This window comes from Lutjanus erythropterus, chromosome 15 (assembly GCF_056507025.1).
Source record: "Lutjanus erythropterus isolate fLutEry1 chromosome 15, fLutEry1.hap2, whole genome shotgun sequence".
NCBI lineage: Eukaryota > Metazoa > Chordata > Actinopteri > Lutjaniformes > Lutjanidae > Lutjanus > Lutjanus erythropterus.
The window spans coordinates 27340476-27361593 of NC_139331.1; the positions used below are offsets into that span (position 1 = coordinate 27340476).

The 21118-nt window shown below is 40.2% G+C and overlaps 1 protein-coding gene across 3 annotated transcripts in view; it reads left to right on the top strand.

The window, feature by feature from the left end:
- The window catches only part of stxbp5a (syntaxin binding protein 5a (tomosyn)), a 149210-nt gene extending 128426 nt beyond the window's left edge, over positions 1-20784 (top strand). Inside the window, exons 19-27 of one of the 3 annotated variants that reach the window (XM_084737293.1) lie at positions 4537-4599; positions 8723-8776; positions 12380-12429; positions 13431-13713; positions 13948-14317; positions 16992-17157; positions 17704-17815; positions 17917-18137; positions 19352-20784. In XM_084737293.1, the coding sequence (XP_084593419.1) occupies positions 4537-4599; positions 8723-8776; positions 12380-12429; positions 13431-13713; positions 13948-14317; positions 16992-17157; positions 17704-17815; positions 17917-18137; positions 19352-19393 (1361 nt within the window). In that variant the 3' untranslated portion in view covers positions 19394-20784. The remainder of the gene's footprint in view (positions 1-4536; positions 4600-8722; positions 8777-12379; positions 12430-13430; positions 13714-13947; positions 14318-16991; positions 17158-17703; positions 17816-17916; positions 18138-19351) is intronic. The other 2 variants (XM_084737294.1, XM_084737295.1) reach the window with 2 other exon arrangements.
- The last annotated feature ends 334 nt before the right edge of the window (positions 20785-21118 follow it).

Consider the following 21118-nt stretch of genomic DNA (forward strand, 5'->3'; position numbering starts at 1 on the left):
ATCAGGTGTTACTGTGAAAATGCCAGTCATCTCATCCATTTTGAATGGGGTTTGTGCGTTTAGGCTGCGGCGGTGGGGGTCACAAAGGATGCAGAAAAAAACACGGCAGCATGCGGCAGAAAAGTTGAAACAAATCATGAGCCAGTGATCAAACCACTCAACAGTAAGCCTGAAATATCTGTAAAACTGGGCGCTATCCAGGCAGAGTTCTCGGACAAAAGAATGGTACTCTCCCAGTTGTGTCCTCGCTTTGTTTATTTTGTGTACCCAGCTGTGACATCTGTGTCTGACTTGTAGCTTTATGTTGCAAAATAGTGATACCAAGAAGCTTCCTTTAGTTTGTGTCTGTTTGAGAGAGATAGAGTTAGAGAGAGTGAGAGAGAGAGCACACAGCTGTGGTGTGCAAGGTAGAGACTGAATGAGGTAAAGGAGCACTGGTAGCAATAGAGCTGGTGAATCACAGAAATAAAACGTTATTTTCTAAATATTTCACAGCGGTTATGTTCTAAGCAGAAATAAAGACCCCCCTCACTGCCGCACAACCCTGAGGCTAACCGTCACCATGCCTTATTCTGTCTGAATGTGGCTTAAATCAACTCGAAAACACAACAAAAACCAGAAGGTGGGGTTTTTTATGATTTACATTTAGCATTTCGAAATAGCAAATATTACAAGTGCAAATATGACAAGTATCTGGTGACAGAAGAGCCAGAGCTTGTGTATGGAAAGTATAATAACATTGACAGCATTTGGAGCCGACAAACCAACGAAACTAAGAAAAAAAGGAGGAAAAAATAACACAAAGACACACGGGACAATGTCAAACAGAAGCATATTCCACACACAGTGATGTCAGATACAGTGAAAATAATGATGACATACTGCATAGTGCAGGCAAGTCCCCTGCCACAGAAATAAATGTGAAGGATGGCATTGGAAATATGTGCAGGACCCTCATCTGGCTCTGTAATGTTTGAGAGGTAATGCTCACACTTTAAATGGGAGCTTCACACTCTGTTTATAAGTCTGTATGACAGGCCTTCCAGCATGGCTAGACTGTCCAAGATTGACAGAGGGTGGGTGTGGTCTGAAACAATAAGCTGACGCCTCAGCATCAGTGCAGTCTCTACCTACTCTGCATCGTGGGATGGGAGATCATCCAGTCCTATGGGAGCTCTTATGATTTGAGTGAAATTTTGTGAATCTCAGACAGAAGTCTTGTATTTTCGGGCAGCTCCACAGCATCAGTCAATGTACCCTTTGTGCCCGTTCTGGGGTTTGTATTAATTTGACTCTATTTAGCCTGGATGGAGTCCAGTAGACTCTATTCAGAATTGTGAATTGAGTGAGTTTTGAGTTAGATAGTAGGATCCTTCTCCTTTCCCTCTCTGTGAATGATACATTGAGGTCCGCCGCCCAAGTCAGTTTGAGAGTGGACGTGCCTTTGTCTGAGCAAATAAGAAGTGCTGCATTATATAAGGAGGCCTCGTGTCCCTCACCAAAGACCTTCATTATTCATGTAAGGAAGCTAGAAATAGTGGAAGGTTGAGCTTGAAGTTAGCAACCCCAACCCATAAAACAACTCATGCTACAAAAACATTAAAAAAGCAAAATAGTTTTTGTCAATGACCTTTGTTCCTAAGGGAATACAAAGGCCTAAGTTATTACGTAAGTCATTCAAAAATACATATTTTTTTCCTGGCCTGAAGTGCTATTTATCCATCTAGATTTTTTAAACTTTCTTTCTGCAGCAGTCTACCAGAACTACTTTAAAATCTACTGGAACTACATTCCATACATTTCTTAGAAAGAAAGTAGTTCCTACTTGAAACCGCTCACAACTGTGGATTATCCTTTTGGGAAAAGAGACACTGGGTTTGAATTTTTCAAATGTATTTTTTGGTGCTTTGAGCACCACAAGACAATCTGAGTGTCGTTTAGTCCCATTTTACTGGAGAGAAGGCAGACACCTCTACCACCGATAACTGAACCAATAAGTGCCACCAAACCTCTGTCTCTCACACCAAAAAAATCTGGATGGATAAATAGCACTACAGGCCAAAGGAAGAATATATATTTTTGATTTTGGGGGGAACTGTTCCTTTAAGGTCCAATGTGAATGGAACCCATCATAGGTGGACAAATACATGGCCAGGGATTAAGGATTTAGGATACGCTAAAAAAACTCAAAATAACTCCTGGAATGCACTGGGGGAGGAAAATCTGGTTTAGCATTCAAGGTTTATTTTCAGTAAAGGTCTGATTTAGAATTATAATTAGTCTTTCAGTGCACATTATGATGCGTTTGTGCCAGTGGAGCCTGCTAACAGTTATTACTTAGACTCCAGTAACCCCAAAGGTCCGACGCCCCTGACCTGATCTGTAAACTGATCCGAATGTGAGAATGAATCATGGAACAACACACTCTAAAACGCATCAAAGCACTTTGACTAACTCTTCCTTTGTCCATCTGCTTCTCCCTGTCTCTCACTCACACACACACACACACACACACACACACACACACACACACAGCCCATCCCTTTTACACACACTGCCACTGCAGCCTCATAGTACCACTGAGGGACAGTAAGATGCTTTCAGTATGGACACACTGCCACCCTGTGTTAGATGAAGGCAGTGCAGCCACACAGAGGATGCCGCAGTGTCATGACGATGTGCAGCCCATACTTTAGCAAAAGTTTGATGGATAAATTAGTAAGCTGTGTGTATGTGGGTGCTGATGAATTAATTTTCATATGTTCATGACAGTTTGTGCACAAACATGCAAACGTGCACACAAGTGCTCACGCACACACAAGCACGTGCACATGTAAATACACACAGAGCATCTGGTGTCACTGACTGGTGAGCAGTGGGCTGGCACCTGTCAGAGCTTGGCGAGCGCGAGCAGTAATCAGGCGTCCAGCTGTGTTTCTCTGCCAACAGGGACTGCTGTCTGCTTGGCTTTCTGCCTCACAGGACAATGTCGCACACACGCACACACATTCGTGCACAGACGTGCACGTGCAGAGAAGGGGGGGACCGGACTTGGAACTGGATAAAATATCATCAAAGATGCACAAAATCATCCTTATGTTTCAAATATGAGCGGAACAGATGGACAGTTTGTGACGGGTTTGTCGGTCGGTCAAATGAAGAGAGCATTAGAAAATTTTGAAATTAGTAGTCCATTGATATGGTTTTTCAGTGGCCTGTGAGGATGCTGATATTTAGAGGCTGATGGCAGATACATAATTCCAATATCAAAGCAAAGTAATGTATAATTTACTTATTCCATGTACATTACAACCTAATATACATGATTATCTTAGTCAGTGACGTTGATTTCGATGGAAGTTTCATTCATCAGTGAAGTAGAAAATACATTGGGTTATACTGTAGATTTCAGAATCTGACAGGTATTTAAAGGGGAGTCGGGTACAGTAATCCAAGTCAAATACATTATATTATATGTTATGATAGATTGCAAAATAAAGAAGAGTTTTATATCACAATAATGACCCCCTCAATGTACATTATCCGGCTTATTACACGGCTGCTTACAAAAGATCACTAATTTGACACAAAGTATTTATTTTAAAATTATTTTAGTGATTTTAAAATGACTATATTACTCCTCCAGAGTCTATGATCAGCACTGTATCCATAGCAACAGTCATGTTATTCATACACTCTCTGTTAGAACCATTTCTAAAGATTCCACTTGAAACCCTTTCACAGAGGTCTTCCTGTAGCCCAACAGGGTAACACCTAGAACTGTCTGTGAAAGGTCTCACCCAAAACCTCTGTGAGATGTTCTACAGAAAACCCTCCTATGATGTAATGGTTGCACCCAGAACCCTCTCTGTGGGTTCTGTCCAGAACTGTTCCACCTTCTGAAGGTGCAAACAAGAACCCACCCAATGGGTTCGACCAAGAACCTTTTTGTATTCCAAGGGGTTTTGTCTAGAATATACTCAGGTTGTTCTACCAGGGAACTTTTTATATTCCAAGGGTTTCATCTAGAACTCAGCCAGCGAGTTCTACCAAGAACCCTTTCGTAGTCCAAGGGTTTTATCTAGAACACACCCGGGGAGCTCCAGTGAGATCCCTTTCATTTTATGGAACTAAGAACCCTTAACAAACCCTTGACAAAAAAGTTCTTCAAGGATTTCAACGATCATTCTTCCAACAAGAGTTCTTAACGCAACAAAGACTCTTACAAATAACCGTTAACCAACACTATTGTCAAAAAAGAGTTCTTCAGAAGCAAATGGTTCTAGTTAGAACCTCAGCCCTTCAGAAAGAACCTTTTTGGAACCCTTTTTTCTAAGAGTATAGCAAGGGTCTGCTTTTCAGAAATGACAGACTTTAGAATGCCGTATTTGACCAGTCAGAATCTAATATTTAACAAAGCGGTGTAATAAAATTAATATAATATAGGTAACGCTGTAGATATGTCTGTAGACACAACCCCAGTGGTTCTTTTTCCCTTTCTTTATTTTGTATTTCATGAGTTGATCTCTGTTGCAGGTCTGTGTGACATCAACGAGGGCTCAGCCACATCAGAGGACCGCTGCAAGTCACCTACTTCAGGTAATATGTCCTTCAGCGTCTTATTAAACAGAAATATGGGGGAAATATAACAAAGGCTTTGTGTCATCCAGACGTGAAACCCAAATAGTGGACCAGTAAAAAAAAATAGACCTTTAATAGACCGTGTATTTGAATGCAAGAGGAGCATTGGTTAGGGATGAAGATTAATGTTTCAAAAGAGCCTCTGCTTTTAATACTGTTTTATTGAAATTCTTGCTCATCAAAGTGGAACTACACAGAAGAGTTTTCTGTTGAACCATTAAATTGTCTGGCTGTCAATTTCATTCTGCTTCAGTCTTTAGAAATGCACTGTTTGAGTTTATTACCATATGATTATGGGTTATTGAGATTATTTCCCCATTTGTGCATGCATTCTTTTACCACTTTGCGGCGTTCAACAGACAGGAATACATTTGTTTTTAATTCTCATATTCACATGGTATCCTGGAAAACTGTAATAGGTTGTAAACGTATCCTGTGACGCTAATTTGGTGTGACAGCTATGCTAATTATGAATCGAAATAAACTGTTAAATAAAACTGCATTGTGGTAGAGAAACCCATTAATTTACATGAATCAGAGCGTGAGTTAAAAAGTTAAACCTGAAAGGCCTCAGGTGTTTTCACATATTCAGCAACTGCATCACTGCATAATTGTGAAAGAATCTCCTACAGTTAAATGTCGTACAACCCCAGTTCCATAAAGGTTGGGACGACATTGATAAAAACAGAATGGGATGATTTGCAAAAACTTTTTGACCTCTATTCAATTAAATACAGTACAAAGACGAGATATTTAATGTTCAGGCTGATTGCCACTGTGTTTCATCACCTTTTCTTCCCTCAATATCTGGAAACTGAGGACACTGATTGTTCAAGTTTTAAAAGTGAAATTATTTCCCATTCTTACTTGATATATGACTTCAAGTTCTCAACAGTTCAGGGTCTCTGTCGTCATATTTTGTACTTCAAAATGCACCACACATTTTCAACAGGAGACAGGTCTGGACTGCAGGCAGTTCGGTCTAGTACCCGAAATCTTTGACTATGAAGCCACGCTGTTATAACACATGCAGAATGTGTCTTGCTGAAATAAGCAGGGACGTCTCTGAAAAAGACGTCATCTGGATGGCAGCATATGTTGCTCCAAAACCTGTATGTACCTTTCAGCATCAATGGGGCTTTCACACGTGACAATTACCCATGATGCCATGGGCACGAACATGCCCCCATACCATCACAGATGCTGGCTATTGGAGTTAGTTAGGTAGAGACTTAACTTGCATTTGTAGATGTAGCAACAAACAAAGTATTCCTGAGCCCATGTAGATTCCTTTACACATTTTTTTAATGCAGTGCCACCTGAGAGGTCAAAGGTCACAGGCATTCAATATTGGTTTTTGGCCTTGTGCCTTATGTGCAGAGATTTCTCCAGATTCTCTGAATCTTTTAATGATATTGTGGATTGTAGATGGTGAAATTCCTAAATTTCTGCCTGCACTTTTCACAAAGTGGTGGACCTCTCCCCACAAACAATTTTTTGAAAGGTGTTGCAGGCATCAAATTCAGAATGTGTCTATTTACAAAAAACAAAGTTTATCCGTTTGAGCATTAAATTTGGTCTTTGTACTGTATTCAATTGAATATAGGGCAAAAAGGATTTGCAAATCATCGCATTCTGTTTTTATTTATGTTTTACTCAACATCACAACATTTTTTGGAATTGGGGTTGTAGTATATCATTTGCAAGATAATGTGAAACTCCTGACTTGGATTTTCAGCAGGGTTCTTCTTTCACTTAAAAGTTTAAATGTGTCTGGGTGCACTGTACTGAAGTAGGTCTGTACAGAACGAATTCATGTTAAGCAGTTTTCGTATCAGTGAATATGACAAAATGCATTATCACATAGAATATTATGCACCACCGCTACATTGCAGCATTCGACCCACTCATGATCGTGTAGAACTACATTGTGTGCTGCAACAGTAGGATGCTTCGTTGCTCTTTTACTTGCCTCTTTCTTAATCTACGTCATTAGTATTTCAGCTGAAGGTGCTTGAAGACAGAACAGCCCAGATCCATCTCATTAGGGGTAACTTGGCATTAGCACACTGAAAATAAGAAGCTTTTTAAAAAGGTCAGGCAGAAAACAAATCTCAAAGTCTGGAGTTCTGCCGCTGTTTCCAGGTATGATGGCTGTCCCAGCCCCCCTATGTCTGGTGCCACCAGACTGTGGTCTGATACATCTGTCTGCTCTGCATTATTCATAGGACAGAGAGAGAGATAAGGTGCCTTTCTCCAAAGAGACGTCTGCTTTAACAGTCATTTAGTCTAGGGATGTTTTTGGTGTTTCTTCTTGTTTTTTGGTAAGTGATGAAGTCTTCCTAGTGGGAGAAAATAATTCAGATTTCTTTTCATGCAGTTTCACCTGTTTAACCTTGAAATTAGTTGCAGTATGATGAAGAAGGACTCCATTAGTGTCAGGATAGTGTCGTTTCATTCAAGAACATTCTTGGAATATTTTGATTTGCATTTAATACAACTTAAAACGACCATTTACAGAAGATGAACTTACTTTATTATACATTTAACACTTTACAGCCACACACAGTAAAAAAAAAAAAGAAAAAAAAAGAGCCTTCCCCTCACTACATTTACCCAGCCAACCAGAACCTCGGTCAACTCACTCCTTTCCTATTTCTCATGTTTATATTGTATGTGCAAGGCTCATCTATGTAACCAAATTTTGAAGATGGCTAAAGATGTTGCTGATGGACCTGTAAAAGAGAAACAAGCATATTGTCACATCTTAAGTTAACTAATGCTCACAAAACACTTGCTAGCTAGCTAATCTAAATCAGTGATTAGCTAGCCAATTCCATCGGTTAGCTAATGTTAGCAAAATGCTAGGTAAATAGCCAGCTAATCTACATCAGTCTTAACAGTTAGCTAGTGTTTTGCTAACACTGCTAGTAGCGTAATATAACCATCTTCAAAATTTAATTTTAATTTTAACGTTCACCATATCCACATCGTCGCCATTTTCCTCTGACCCCATGCTGAGGGTGGGCTGTGTTTCAGGCTGCAAGTTGTATACACATAGAGAATCTGACAAATTGTTGGGGTTTTTTCACCACTTCCTGATTGACCATCAACTGAAAAGACGAAGGACAGTGAACATTTGAAGGGACAACAGGCCATATTTCAAGCTAAAACAACATAGTGAATAAGACATTACCTACCATGAGATAACGGTTAATGCTAGCATTGACCCTGCCTAGCTAATGTTACTGCTACACAATACACTCACTGCTAGAGTGCTGGAAACACACTTTCGTGAACAAAATGTCACATACCATTAACAACAATTTCTGAATTTGGGTGAATAAATAGCAGGGCAGCAAGCTAATGCTACATTGCAGTCTTGATTGCATCCTGTGTGTTTTACTTTCAGGCTTAAAAATGAAAATAAACATTAGCTGCAGTAGCTAATTAGTTATTAAACATGTTATTTTAGGTTGAAATATGGACTGATGCTCCTCCAGATTTTCATTATCATTGTCTTTTTAGTAGCTGATCAGTTGGGAAGAGTGGTGAGATGATTATGATTTGTCAGATTCTCTCAATTTTATACAACTTGCAACCTGGAACACAGAAGTACGACGTCTCAGCTTCCCACTCTTTTCCCACCCTGAGTGTGACATCAGAGGAAAATGGCTGCCGTGTGAATATGACAAATAGACGAGCCCAGCCTATAGCATGCACAGGAAACGGCAAAGGAGAAAATTAAACAAGGTTTCGCTGGGTACCAAACTTGCTCAACTGTTTTTGCACCACAGAGCAAAAAGGGGCGGGACTTTTACCATATTCTCTCATCTGTGATTCTGTTTTTAGGGTACAGAGTTTTCTATCAGAACACAGGATATTTAAGTCAAACTAATATCCTGAATTCTGAAGCAGCTTTTTTGAAGTTAAAAGCCAAGTTTGCTGCTCAGGACAATCAGGACAATAGAAGAGTGACTCATCAGATTGAACGGAGATAGCTTGTGTGTGGCAACAAGCCAAAGGGTGTTTCTAACTGCACATTTACTCTACTTTACTTTCCTCCTTACACCCCCAAAAGTGTTGACGTCAAACAGCAATCTACAGCAATTCTACAATGGAGGTGGTAGAGGAGGTAAGATTGGCCAAAGATTGTCATAAGAGGCTGTGTAGGCAGGACAAAAAGTCCAGATTTGTCCCCCCCTGTCTCTGTCCTCTGTGTCATGGTCACCGCAGCAGGAATAAACAGAACAAAGAATAGAGAGTCAGAGTTCTGGGTTAGCTTCTGTTCCACTATCTTTTGGTTTGTACTGTGTTAAAATTTTATAAACAACAGTAGTTTTTCTTGTTTAAAATGACAACGGGTTCTTATTTTTCATCAAATATTAAGTACAAAAGTACACGGTTAGAAAACTATGCAGAGAACTGAAGCTCGCGGAGCAGAGGCTAACCTGGAGGCAGGACAGGAATTCAACTGTCCAGGTACCTACAATATAGCATAATTGCCTTAGATAGATATTTGCATGCTACATGTATGTAGCACGAGTGTCATATTGTAAATGTGCCTGCGTGTGATATCTGTCCTGACTTCCTACAACAGATTCCTTGTGTACATTATGAGTTACGTACATGACTGGCGTTCTCTGTCCATAGTACAGTCTGATGACACCACAGAGCAGAGAGCAACTCATCTGTCCTACTGTCTTTGTGTACCTTCAGTGTGTGTTGACGAAATAGATAATTACTTATCAACTGATCGGTGCTTTTTTGTCTTTTAAAGGTAGGGGGTTCTGGACAATGACGATGAGTCAGTGTCCAAAATGACTGCCACTTCAGAGTTTTGACCCAGACCAGCCCTCCAGAATTCTTTTTAACTAGCCTGACCTCTTTAATTAGTCTGAACCCTTTTAAAACCCTTAAGTTAAACAAGACACGTTTTTTAAAAAATTACATTTTCCCGGTCCTCCAATTAGCTTTGTTGCACCTGTGAGGGCAGAGACATTACTGCTATATTATTCATATTAGTTCGTGAAGTTTGGTGACCTCACATAATTCCCGGCGTAGCTCCAGACAGGTCTAATTAGCCAGAATGAGTGGAATCACCTGTGTGGGTATGCAGGGCCCTTAAATGGAAGTAAATAGAAGGTAAGAGAAAGCAATGTGTTTGCTGTAGTTTGTAAATTTGCGTACATAAATTACAGGAGCTGGACAACAGCAAACTTTGAAAACTGGATAATTAGTGAAGTGTCAGACATTCAAATTACCTAAGTGCCTCTTAAATGAAAACAAAAATGTAACTCTGATTCATGGGGAAAGAATATAATGATTATAATAAAGAAGTGTCTAGTGTCTATTTGCACCTGGGTGAGAACAGTCACATAGCAGTTATTCGGCTATTTACACCTGGCCGCCTTGTGTAGCTATAAAGAGCGGGTAGGTCCATGTAGGGAGGATAGAGCTTGTGGTGGATCAATGGGTCAAACACAGGACTTTTACCCCAAGAACTTGTATAAAAGTTCGATGTGAAGAAGGTTTTTTTTATGCTTCACACTGGCAACAGCTGTTTCCAGAGGCATTATGTCTCCGGCTGTTTCTTCAACCTCAGTACAAACATCCACTTGGCTGGCCCAACGATGGGCTGAATCCATCGCCGATTTAAGGGCAATATTTGTCATTTTATTTTGCTAATGTAATAGTATGTAGCACGGTGCAGAGTGACAGCCTCTGCTCTGCACCGTGCTCTCATCCAGCGGCGTAGTTCACACCGACTCAGCAAGCCATGAGCGCTTTGAGCTGGGTGATGAGTGAGAGGAAAACAGCCTGCAGTGTTAGACTGTTTCTCTACACAAATTTGAACTCAGAAGGTGAAATCTCATCACCTACCGTTCGAGTACAACAAGTGCAGCCGCTAACAAACTTGCAAACTTGCATGCCTTACTGGACACGATGCTCTCCCTCCATTCTCCTCAGTAGTAGGCACACAATGTTACCGCCGCAATATTAAGAGCTGCCCAAAAGACTGGGAGACAGTTAGATTGTCCACCATCGTCTCTATTGACTGAAGTGTTTACAGACTTGTGAGTCTAGGTTTAGGCACTAAAAGTGCTTGATTAAATTTAGGCAAAAAAAATACTTTGTCAGGTTAAAGTTTCGGAAAAGGTCATGGTTTGTTTTTTGCCATATGGGTGTAAATAGCCATATTGACTATTCCGACACAGGGGCAAATAGCATTGTTGGCTACTGACACCTGGGTGCTAATAGTGTCTGCATAAAAAGAATGTTAAACCCAGTTTGAGCTTGTATTAAGGTATTAAGAATGTTACAGGCTTCTTTATAATATTTCTGTATGTTTCTTTATTTGTTAAAGTGAGTTTCTGCCAGTTTTCAAACCAAGAAGCCATAACCATAACTTCATTACTTCATAACTAACATTGGTGAATGTAACATTACAATGCACGCATGATGAATGTTTCCCAACTTCTCCAACTTCTTCCTCCTTATAACAGAGAAATAATATCTAATACCCTTATTCAGTGTCATCACTATTAGGGCTGAACAATTAATCAAATTATTGTTGAAACTGCACAATGGAATGGAAAGGGAATTTTTTTGATAAAGGTAAAATGTGTCACAACGTACCATTATAAATGAAACTTTGTGGTCCTACAGAGATGCCCCAGCCTAGAAATCATGTTCTTCCATCTCCTGTTCAACTTCCTGTTGCTCTGTATTCTGAAACAAAACAAACAAAAACAAGCTAGCTAGATAAAAAGTTAATAACACATTAAATTGTTTGCTAGCTAGCTAAAAAGATAATAAATGTTTACTGTTTGGCTAAAAAATTGTGTGCTAGCTAGCTAAAAGGTTAAACGGTAAAATTGTCTTCTAGATAGCTTAAAAGTATCCATGTTTTCAAAAACAACATTGTTTATTTTTTTCTAACTAGCTAAAAAGTTAACAAATCATTGTCTTGTTTGGTAGCTAGCTAGAAAGTCTTTTAGACAGTACCATTACATTGTTTGCTAGCTGGCGAAAAACCTTAGAAAATTCTGTATTTAAAAAGTTGTATTATTCGCTAGCTAGCTAGAAAGTTGTTTTTTTTTTTAAGAAAATAAAGTTGTTTGCTAGCTATATATTAATCATATAAATTTGGACAGGATGAAGAAGTAGACAGAGGTGATTGTGGGTATTTGCAGTGTATTTTATAGTAGTTGAGACAAGTCTGGGTAAGTGTGTCTAATACAGTTACTAATACAACAAGAACATAAACTAATTTAACTATCATTAAATTACCTCAATAACATTAAACCATCTTTTCCACTGTCTTCTTCCATCTCTTGTCAGTACTTTCTGTTTCTTGTTACCTTCTTGTTCTTGGTGCATGCTCCTGTGGCATGAGGTTCCTGGATGGCTGTGCAGTTTTGATGTGTCTCACTATACTAGTCCTCTCTTTCAGGGCAATGTGCACTCAGGGGTCACCTCCTTTGTTTTGTCTTTCACAGCATGCCTCTGTGATATATGCAGGGTTGTCTCTGAGTCCTCACGCAGTGTAAAGCATTTTGGCTCCTTTACTCAATGAAACAATCCCCTCCTGGCACTTGTTCCACAGCCTTTTGTCGTTTTCGTGTATTTCAGCTTTGTGCACAATTCTAGCCCAATGCTAGATATCTAGCTTTGCATGGCATCGTGTGTTAGCTTAGACGTGTGTTTGTAAAGAGGGATGTTCTCTTTTTTCCAGCAAAGATGTCACGGAAATTAAGCTTGCCTACTGAGCTAAAGCCAGACTTGGGTAAGCCTTGACTTCGTGTCTCCAAACAATTTGTATGGAAATGCAGCATATCTTTCTCACTTGAACTGGACTCCACCACATCCCACCAGTCCAGTTTTATCTGGTTATTAGCCTCAAAATTGGCAAGCTGTGCAGATGTTCTCCTAAGTTTGCATGAGACAAAAGTAGCACTGATCTGACCAGAACTGAAATTTATTAAGTTAAATCAAAGTGTTGGAATTAAATTTCAATGTGAAATTTTCTGCTGTGCTCCGACTCCCACTTTTTGACCTTGGTGGGGGCTCATGTAGAGGTCAGTGGTGCTAAGCTAAACTACGCACACTCCATCTCACCGTAAAGCTTTCTGTAACTTTTGCAGCTTTCTCTTTCTCTTCTGTGTTCTTCATGTCTTTCCTTTCTCTGTCTCTGATTGGTCAGTTTAAAATTTCTCAAATACAGATATTGTCACTTTAAAAAGAAAGATTTTTTTCCTTCGTCAGGGGAATGCAACGTTCTTCTAAAACACAAAGAACATTGGAAGTGCCAACACATTTACCTGTATGCTCATTAAAGAGTGTGATATTCATGCAACCAAAGTGCCTGATAGCTGGTTATTTCATACCTATAAAAGTTATGATTGGCACTGAAACATTTTGAAAATGTTACTCAGTCTGTGAAAATATACAAATGCATAATTGCATTGCATTTTATTTTAACAAGCGACAGTTAAAGGGTGTCTTAGATCCATCTCTCATAAAATTAGACCAGACATGTTATACATTTATCCGCTTTTAAGAATCCAAGCCCCTACTCTTAGATTCCTTGCCCAGTTTTTTGTATCTACACTTTCTTTATCTCAGTCATAAACAAATATAGTTATTACTCAACTGGTATGTGTTGAGTTTGTTGTCAGTTTTCAACCCAAATGCATTTAATGCCCATGTACCAAAGGAAAACACCATTTGATTTTCTGTGTACAGTACAGTGCAGGTACTTTACCTCCCTCTGTTTTCTCCTTACTGTCCTCCTGTCTGTATGCCCGCCGCGGGGTGCCAACCCATTAGACCACCGGGACAATTCCTTCAGCCGCTCGCGCTCCTCAAGCGTCACCAGCATCGACAAGGAAGCACGAGAGGCCATCAGCTCCTTCCACTTCAGTGAGACCTTCGCCCGGAAGGGGGACAACACTTTGACACCCTGCCTGTATGTGGGTACTTCTCTGGGCACCGTCCTCGCTCTAGCTCTCACATTGCCACCTGCTGGGGAGCAGCGGCAACTGCAACCAGTTATCATTTCACCTACAGGTGGGTATCAGAAAGGAGGGATACTTGATCAAAATTGTAATTTAAAGTTTAAAGTTTAAACATAATCTTTCTTAAATTTTTTGTTTTTGTTAGTTTAAAAGTTTGGTGCTACATGACTTAAGTGGGTTTAAAAGTTAATCGTTGTCAGTTAAATCCTAGCCAAATGGTTTTAGAATAACCACACAAAATTTTAATTCAGATTTCAGTGATAAAACTTTTCCTTTCATTCATCAGGCATGTTGGTACGGCTGAAGGGCAGCATTTTGCGGATGGCATTCCTGGATTCAACAGGTTCAATGCTGCCCCCAGCGTATGAGCCTTGGTTTGAACCCAACGTCACAGCAGATGGTGAAGAAAGAGAGAAAGTCCGTAAGCGCAGGCCCGTCTCAGTGTCCCCTTCCACCTCCCAGGACCTCAACGAGGGCCAGTACGCCGTGGTGTGTTCAGAAAAACAGGCCAAAGTCATGTCCCTCCCCTCCCAGACCTGCATCTATAAACACAGTATCACAGAGACCTCCTTCATCCTGCGGGCAGATGTGGTGCAGATGAGCCAAGGCGCGTGCGTGGCGTGTTTCTGTGCCAACGGCCACATCATGACCCTCAGGTGAGAAACATGTCAGCTGGAAATAGCTGGCTATTATTATAATGTATCAATCAAAGTCAGCTCAAATAAATCATGTTCTTATAATTAGATTTTCAGTAGATTCGATCTGCCTTCTGTTGTTCTCTGTATGTTTTGGTCATTATTGCCATGACAACCACATAAACCTTGTCTTTTTAGTATGAAACACTGTAAAAAAGTCAGAAATTTCTGAGGACATTGTGGGTATGAATGTTGGCTATTGAAAACCTAATGAGGAATATTTTAATGTTTGTTGAAAGGCTGATGCTACTTTTCTAATTGATTTCCATTATAACTAAACTTCAAAGATGTTTGAATTGTAGTTTCTAGCTGAAAGTATAAATGAGTAGTTAAGAGTTGAAAATGTGAAACAGTGAAAGTGCTGCAATTTTGAACATTTACAACACATGGTTGTTGAATTAGCATTCACACACAAAAAAGTACAAAATAATAAATTAAGGAGAAACTGAATTGTCCCGATGTAAGCTAGCCAATGAGAAAGCTAGCTATTAGGGCTTTCTGCCAGAGGGCCCTTTCTTCCAGAAACCTTTCTGTCAGAAAGCCTATGTAATATGTGGTTCATATCAGCCTATTTGTCCCCAAACCATGATCTTTTTGCTCAGTTGCTATATATCATGACATATTGTTGTGAATGCTGACTCAGCATTCATGCCCCTGAAAAGTAGTGTCATAGTGTCATAATGTAAGCTAGCCAATAAGAGAGCTAACCTTTAGGGCTCTCTGCCACAGGGCCCTTTCTTGCAGAAATCTTTCTGTCAGAAAGCCTTTGTAACACATGGATAACATATATTTGTGAATGATGACTCAGCATTCACATCACAAAAACAAAACAAAATGATGCCAAGTACTTTTGTTGGCCACACCTAAACAAGCCATGGTAGAAAACTGAAAACAATAATGATAAAAGAAAAAGCTGAAGATTTTCAACTTAGTCTAAAAATAATCGCGTCGATAACAAATGTGTGAGTCAAACCCCCGTCTCCTGGGTTGAAGTCCTCAGTTAACCCGTTCAACCACCACAGCCCAGTCCTGGTGAGGACTTTCTGAGGACAGAAAGTTTTCTGGGCTTTCTGACAGAAAGTCCAGGCATTGAGATGGAAATTGGGTATTTAGCCATATTTTGGCAGAAATGTAAGTTTTTGGGACATTGTGAGTGCACAGATGGACTGTGGAGACATGGATTAGACTGCATAAATAGTTTGAGAAGTTCATTTGGAAGTTTATTAGTTTTTTCACAATGAAACTTGTCACTGTTGGAATCCATTTTTAAACAATGTGTATCCAAGCTGACCTTCACTCTGCCTGATTGTGTCAAACTTTTTTACTGGGCATGTGGTGAATTTTTAAACTCAAAAGACAGATTTAGATTTCAGTTTTTGTGATGATGGAATTACAGTGGTGTTCTCAGTACTATTCATTATCCCCTTCATTCTATACTTTTAGAAATAAACGGGACGAGGTACAACCATTAATGGTTCTTCTGTTCGTCTCCATAGGAGAACCCTTTTTGGTTCCTGGTAGAACCTGTTCTAAAGGTGCCACTTCCACCCTTTTAGAGGGTCCTACCTAGAACCCTAGTTCTAGGAAGTGTTCCAAGTGTTTTATCTAGAACCAATCCAGAGAGTTATACCTATAACACAACATAAAGGGTTATACCCAGAACCATCTGTGAAAGGTTTCACCCAGAACCTCTATGAGAGGTTCTACAGAGATCCCTTCTGTGATTTAATTGTTCCACCCAGAACCCTCTCTGGGGGTTCTATCCAGAACAATTCCACCTTCTAAGGGTGCAAGCAAAGGGTTTTCTACTGAGAACCCTTTTATATTGTGGTACAAAGAAACCTTGACAGAACTCTTTATTTGAAAAAGGGTTCTTTGGCTAAAAAGGGTTCTTAATGGGTTCAAAGAACCCTTGACAAGAAGAAGAAAGAAAGGGTTTGTGTACAAGTGTAAAACGACTGTTTGTTGAGGTTCCAGATTGTTCCAACAGTGTGATCGAGGCAACAGATTGTCTTTGAAATGGCAGAAATAAACGCTGTCACCACGGAGACAGATGGGATCATCATATTATGTCCTCAATTAAACTTTTCCTTTTGCTCAAGTCGTCACTCAAAGTCAGACACAAACTTTTGTCCTCATGCATGCCCACAGCAAACACGCCCACTGACGTGCACAGACCTGCCGCTGACTTTCATCCTTTAACCCCAACAATTATCTAAACCTCCAACAATGCACCATGTCTAAACATCCCAAATTTAAACCAAGGTTAGGAACTATCATCCTGCCGTGTGTGGAAGAATATAAGTGAGGAGGGGCATATTAGTCTGTCGCTCATCCTCATTAATCTTCCCTACTTCCCCAGAGGAGGGACAGAGACAGAACAGCCATCCATATGGGCGTCTGACAAAGCAAGGGTGTCCAGCTGTCTGCCTGTCTGTGTGCGTTTCTGTGCGAGTGTGTTCACCTCAGATGATCAGAGCGCTTGAACATTGTGTCCTCAGTGTTTCAGGAAAAATATGCTTAACGTCATTGATAGTGATAAAACATTAAACATATGCTCTCTCTTGCATTTATTGGAATTAATCTTTTAATATCTTCTCAAGTCACTTATATCATCTCTGTGTCCCCTGTGTAGCGTGCCGGGACTGAGACCGCTCATGGATGTAAACTACCTGCCTTTGACAGACATGCGGATAGCCAGGACGTTCTGCTTCACCAACCTGGGTCAGGCCATGTACCTCTGCTCCCCCACTGAGATTCAGAGGATCACTTACAGCCAGGACATCTGTGAAAACCTGCAGGTCAGTTCTATAAACAGCACAGTATGCATGCTGGTTCAATAAGTCATGATTCAGGGTTTGGGGTTTAAATCTTGAATTAAAGGGATAGTTCAGATTATCTGAAGTGGGGTTGGATGAAGTATTTATCGATTGTCAGTATATTAGCTACAGTAGATGTAGGCTGGCATGCCCCCATTTAGAAGAAGCAGAGAGGACCCTGTCCACACCACTACATTGCTTAGCTTCCGTGCTGGAACTCCTCTTGCTTCTCAAAACTGGGGGAAAGTCGACCTTTAAGTTTAGCAAATTACATATATGAACTGCATATTGTACTGCATATAAAACATTACATATTAAACATGTAAAATAGTTGGTGGAAATATACTTGAGAACATTAATGCAATCTGTGCATGCACTGTATTGTTTTGTATGTCTTACCTGAAACCCTGTACTCTGCTGTATACTAGACTGTATTTGTAGTACACTGTGTGTGTGGGTGTGTGCTGGTTAGCAAAACACTGTATAAATGTTGTAGGTAGCAGGGTGATGTGTGTGTTGATGTTTCAGGAGATGCTGGGTGAACTCTTTACACCAGTGGAGACACCAGAGGCACCCAACAGAGGGTTCTTCAAAGGTCTCTTTGGGGGCGGAGCGCAGTCACTGGACAGAGAGGAGCTATGTAAGCCAAACCTACGCATGACCGGAAATACATTGGTTCAGTCCTCTGCCGACGCAACCCGACTCTCTCCCTGTTTGTTTTCCTTTCATCTCTTAACGCAGTTGGTGAGGTAGCAGCTGGAAAGGCATCCAGAAGTCTGGCCCAGCACATCCCAGGCCCGGGGGGCATCGAGGGCATGAAGGGGGCGGCCTCTGGTGTGGTCGGAGATCTGGCGCGGGCCCGGATAGCGCTGGATGAAAGAGGCCAGAAACTGGGCGAGCTGGAGGAGAGGACGGCTGCCATGATGGCCAGTGCAGATTCCTTTTCCAAACACGCCCATGAGGTAACAGAAAAAATGTCTAAATAAAATCAAGGGCACTTTTATCAAACAATAATACTCTTGCAATGACTATGAGGGTCCACTGTTGAAGACCCGGCCTCTAAAAGCTGGAGATGTTGGTAATAATATGCATTATCATTGTCCTAGTTGTTGAGCTGGAGAGCAGAGTTATTAACATACATCTTGTGAGAAATGTCAATTCTCCATAAACACACTGTATGAGAACATCGTGCAACACACATGGTGCATTTATATTTATATATATTAGCAAATACTGTATATGAAGTTTTAGAGATGTGACTCACTTACACTGTTTACCCACTAGAGGGCAGTATATGCCTGTGGAAAGTTCACAGTACCGTGGTGAGGGATCTTACTCAAATGTCAGACAGACTGTCACACTTGACACGCAAGATTTTCTTTCCAGAGATGATATAGACAGATTTTAAAATATGCAAGGCCTGCTGTTTAATGCAGTGTTTATAATTTGACAGAGTGAACCAGAATTAAAGGAGAAATCTATGTAATGTAATGTAATTTATCATAAAATAGCCATGATAGGTCATCAGAGATTAAGGAAACATGCTAAGTTGAAATACTCGCTTCTCTGACAACAGCATTACAGCATTTATGAGTTGTATGAATAATTAATAATCTTGTAAAAATAGTACACATAGATAATAGTTCACAATGATTAAACTGGGCAATATGTTAATGAAGTCTGGCAGGCAGTAAGACAGACACTTATTTCAAACTTCAGTGTGTATTTTCAGAGCAGTTGTTTTACAGACAGACAGCTGTTATTGTCTAATTACAATTTTGCAGTCATCTTGCACTCCTGAAGTGTTCCTGCAGCCTGCACAAGCTTCCTCGAGTCAGAGGAGGAGGGAGCAGCAGGAAACAACTTGCTTCAAACCCTGACTGTATATTAAATAGGATTTCACCTATTTAATACACAGTCTATGGCTCCAACTGGCTATTTGGGCTGTGATACTCATTTTTGGATGTGCAATTGCTACATATTGCTGGTTTAAAGCAAGAATTGTCATTTCACGACATAAAATGGGCTTGAGAACTTTAGTAAAAGGATTAGCAGCTGATGAGGGACCATTAAGCCCTGAATTAATCATGAGAATCATGGATTGTGTTACCAGTTGGAAATTAATTCCTCAGATTTTGAACGGTCGTTCTCACTCCAACATATCTTCTCTTTCCAGATGATGCTGAAGTGCAAAGACAAGAAATGGTACCAGTTCTGATCAGTGGCGGGGGGGAGGAGCAGAGCTCCACGGACTGTACTGAACTGTCACCTTCCATCGGCTCATTTGGACTCACCGTGACCCCCACCCATCCGTCTGTCCGCTCATCCGTCCCTCCAAGCCTTCTTCACTGGGACACTTGGGATTTTCTTCCCTAGCACAATGTTGAATACTGTTCTTACCTCAGTCTTAGGGTGGAACTGAGGGGTAGACAGCGGAGAAGGACAAACCTCAGAGGGAGCAAATAAATGGTGTCTTTTTTTTTTTTTTTTATGTTCTCGTCTCTTCGTTTATCTCTGTTCAGCCTCTCCTCCGAGGTAGCCGATTGGCCCACGCACCTGGAGATTCTTCATTCTCATTTGCCAAAACGTCCTTTACTGTTGTCTCCAGTATTCAAACCGACGAACACAGCTGAAAAAAGACAAAAACCTAATGAAGAAACAGACTACAAAAAATTCTTAAAATGTAAAAAGAAGGAAAAAGAATCTAAATACATCATTATATATACATAAATCTAATAAATGTGCAATGCTGTATCCACTTCCGGGTGACAAGTGCTAAAGAAAGGGAAAACTCATCAACATGACAGGAGCGGGGTGTGAAGGTCGAAGGAGGCAACGTCGGAGAGCCGCAGGAAGTGCTGCGGCAGTGACGCCTCCTCTATGCAGAGAGCCACAGGGATATAAGCAACTTCTTCTGATGTACACTGGATATTTCACTCTAGACTCTCCTCTGTATCTGACAGACTTTCATATCGTTACCAACAGTGTGTGCGTGTGTGTGTTAATTTCTATTTTTCTTGCCATTCCTCTATTTGTTATTCGTTGGGTTTTTTGCTCTGTCTGTATTATTGGAAAATCTCTTATTTTTCTATTGTTGTGAAAGTGGATGATATTTGATTTGTTGAAAAATACGTTTTGTGGCTTTTGTCTAATAACTCGACTTAATTTCTCCTTATGAAAAGGGCTGGAATCTAAAAGGAGGGCAAGGATACAAAAGGCATATATCATTTGGTACTCGCTGACATGGCCACATCATATACGTTGACTCTGAAATCTTTAAAGCAAGTGTGTATGAACCACTCACGTTTATTGTTTACCTGGGGATTCTTATTTATTGACCTATCTGATGTGATGTGAACTGCCTCCCTCACCCTCAAAGTCCACAGTTTGGCTTAGTCTGATGAGATCAGTGTTAGAGGCGCTAATAGTTGTGCCAGACTTGCTGGGTTTCCAAATTCTGCAGTACACATCAGTATGGAGATCACATACGCATGAGTACAAATCCTATTTATGTGTATTCATGTATGCAGGATAAAACAAACACAGTTCCATTAAAGTTGGATCACTGTGTAAAACATAAATAAAAACAGAATGCAATCATTTGCAAAAACTTTTCGGCCAGTATTCAATTGAATACAGTACAAAGACAAGATGTTTAATGTTCAAACTCATTAACTTGATTATTTTTTTAATGTACACTCATTCTAAATTTGATGCCTGCAACAGGTTTGTGTTATTCAGACAGGGGCATGTTTACCACTCTGATACATCACTCTTTTCTTGTACAGTTTGAACATACATTATCTTGTCCATGGACTGTTTTCAATTGAATACAAGTCAAAAAAGTTTATGCAAACCATTACATTGTGTTTTTATTTACGTTTTACACAACATCTCAACTTTTTTGGAATTGGGGTTGTAGAAATATGGATGTTTAATCCTT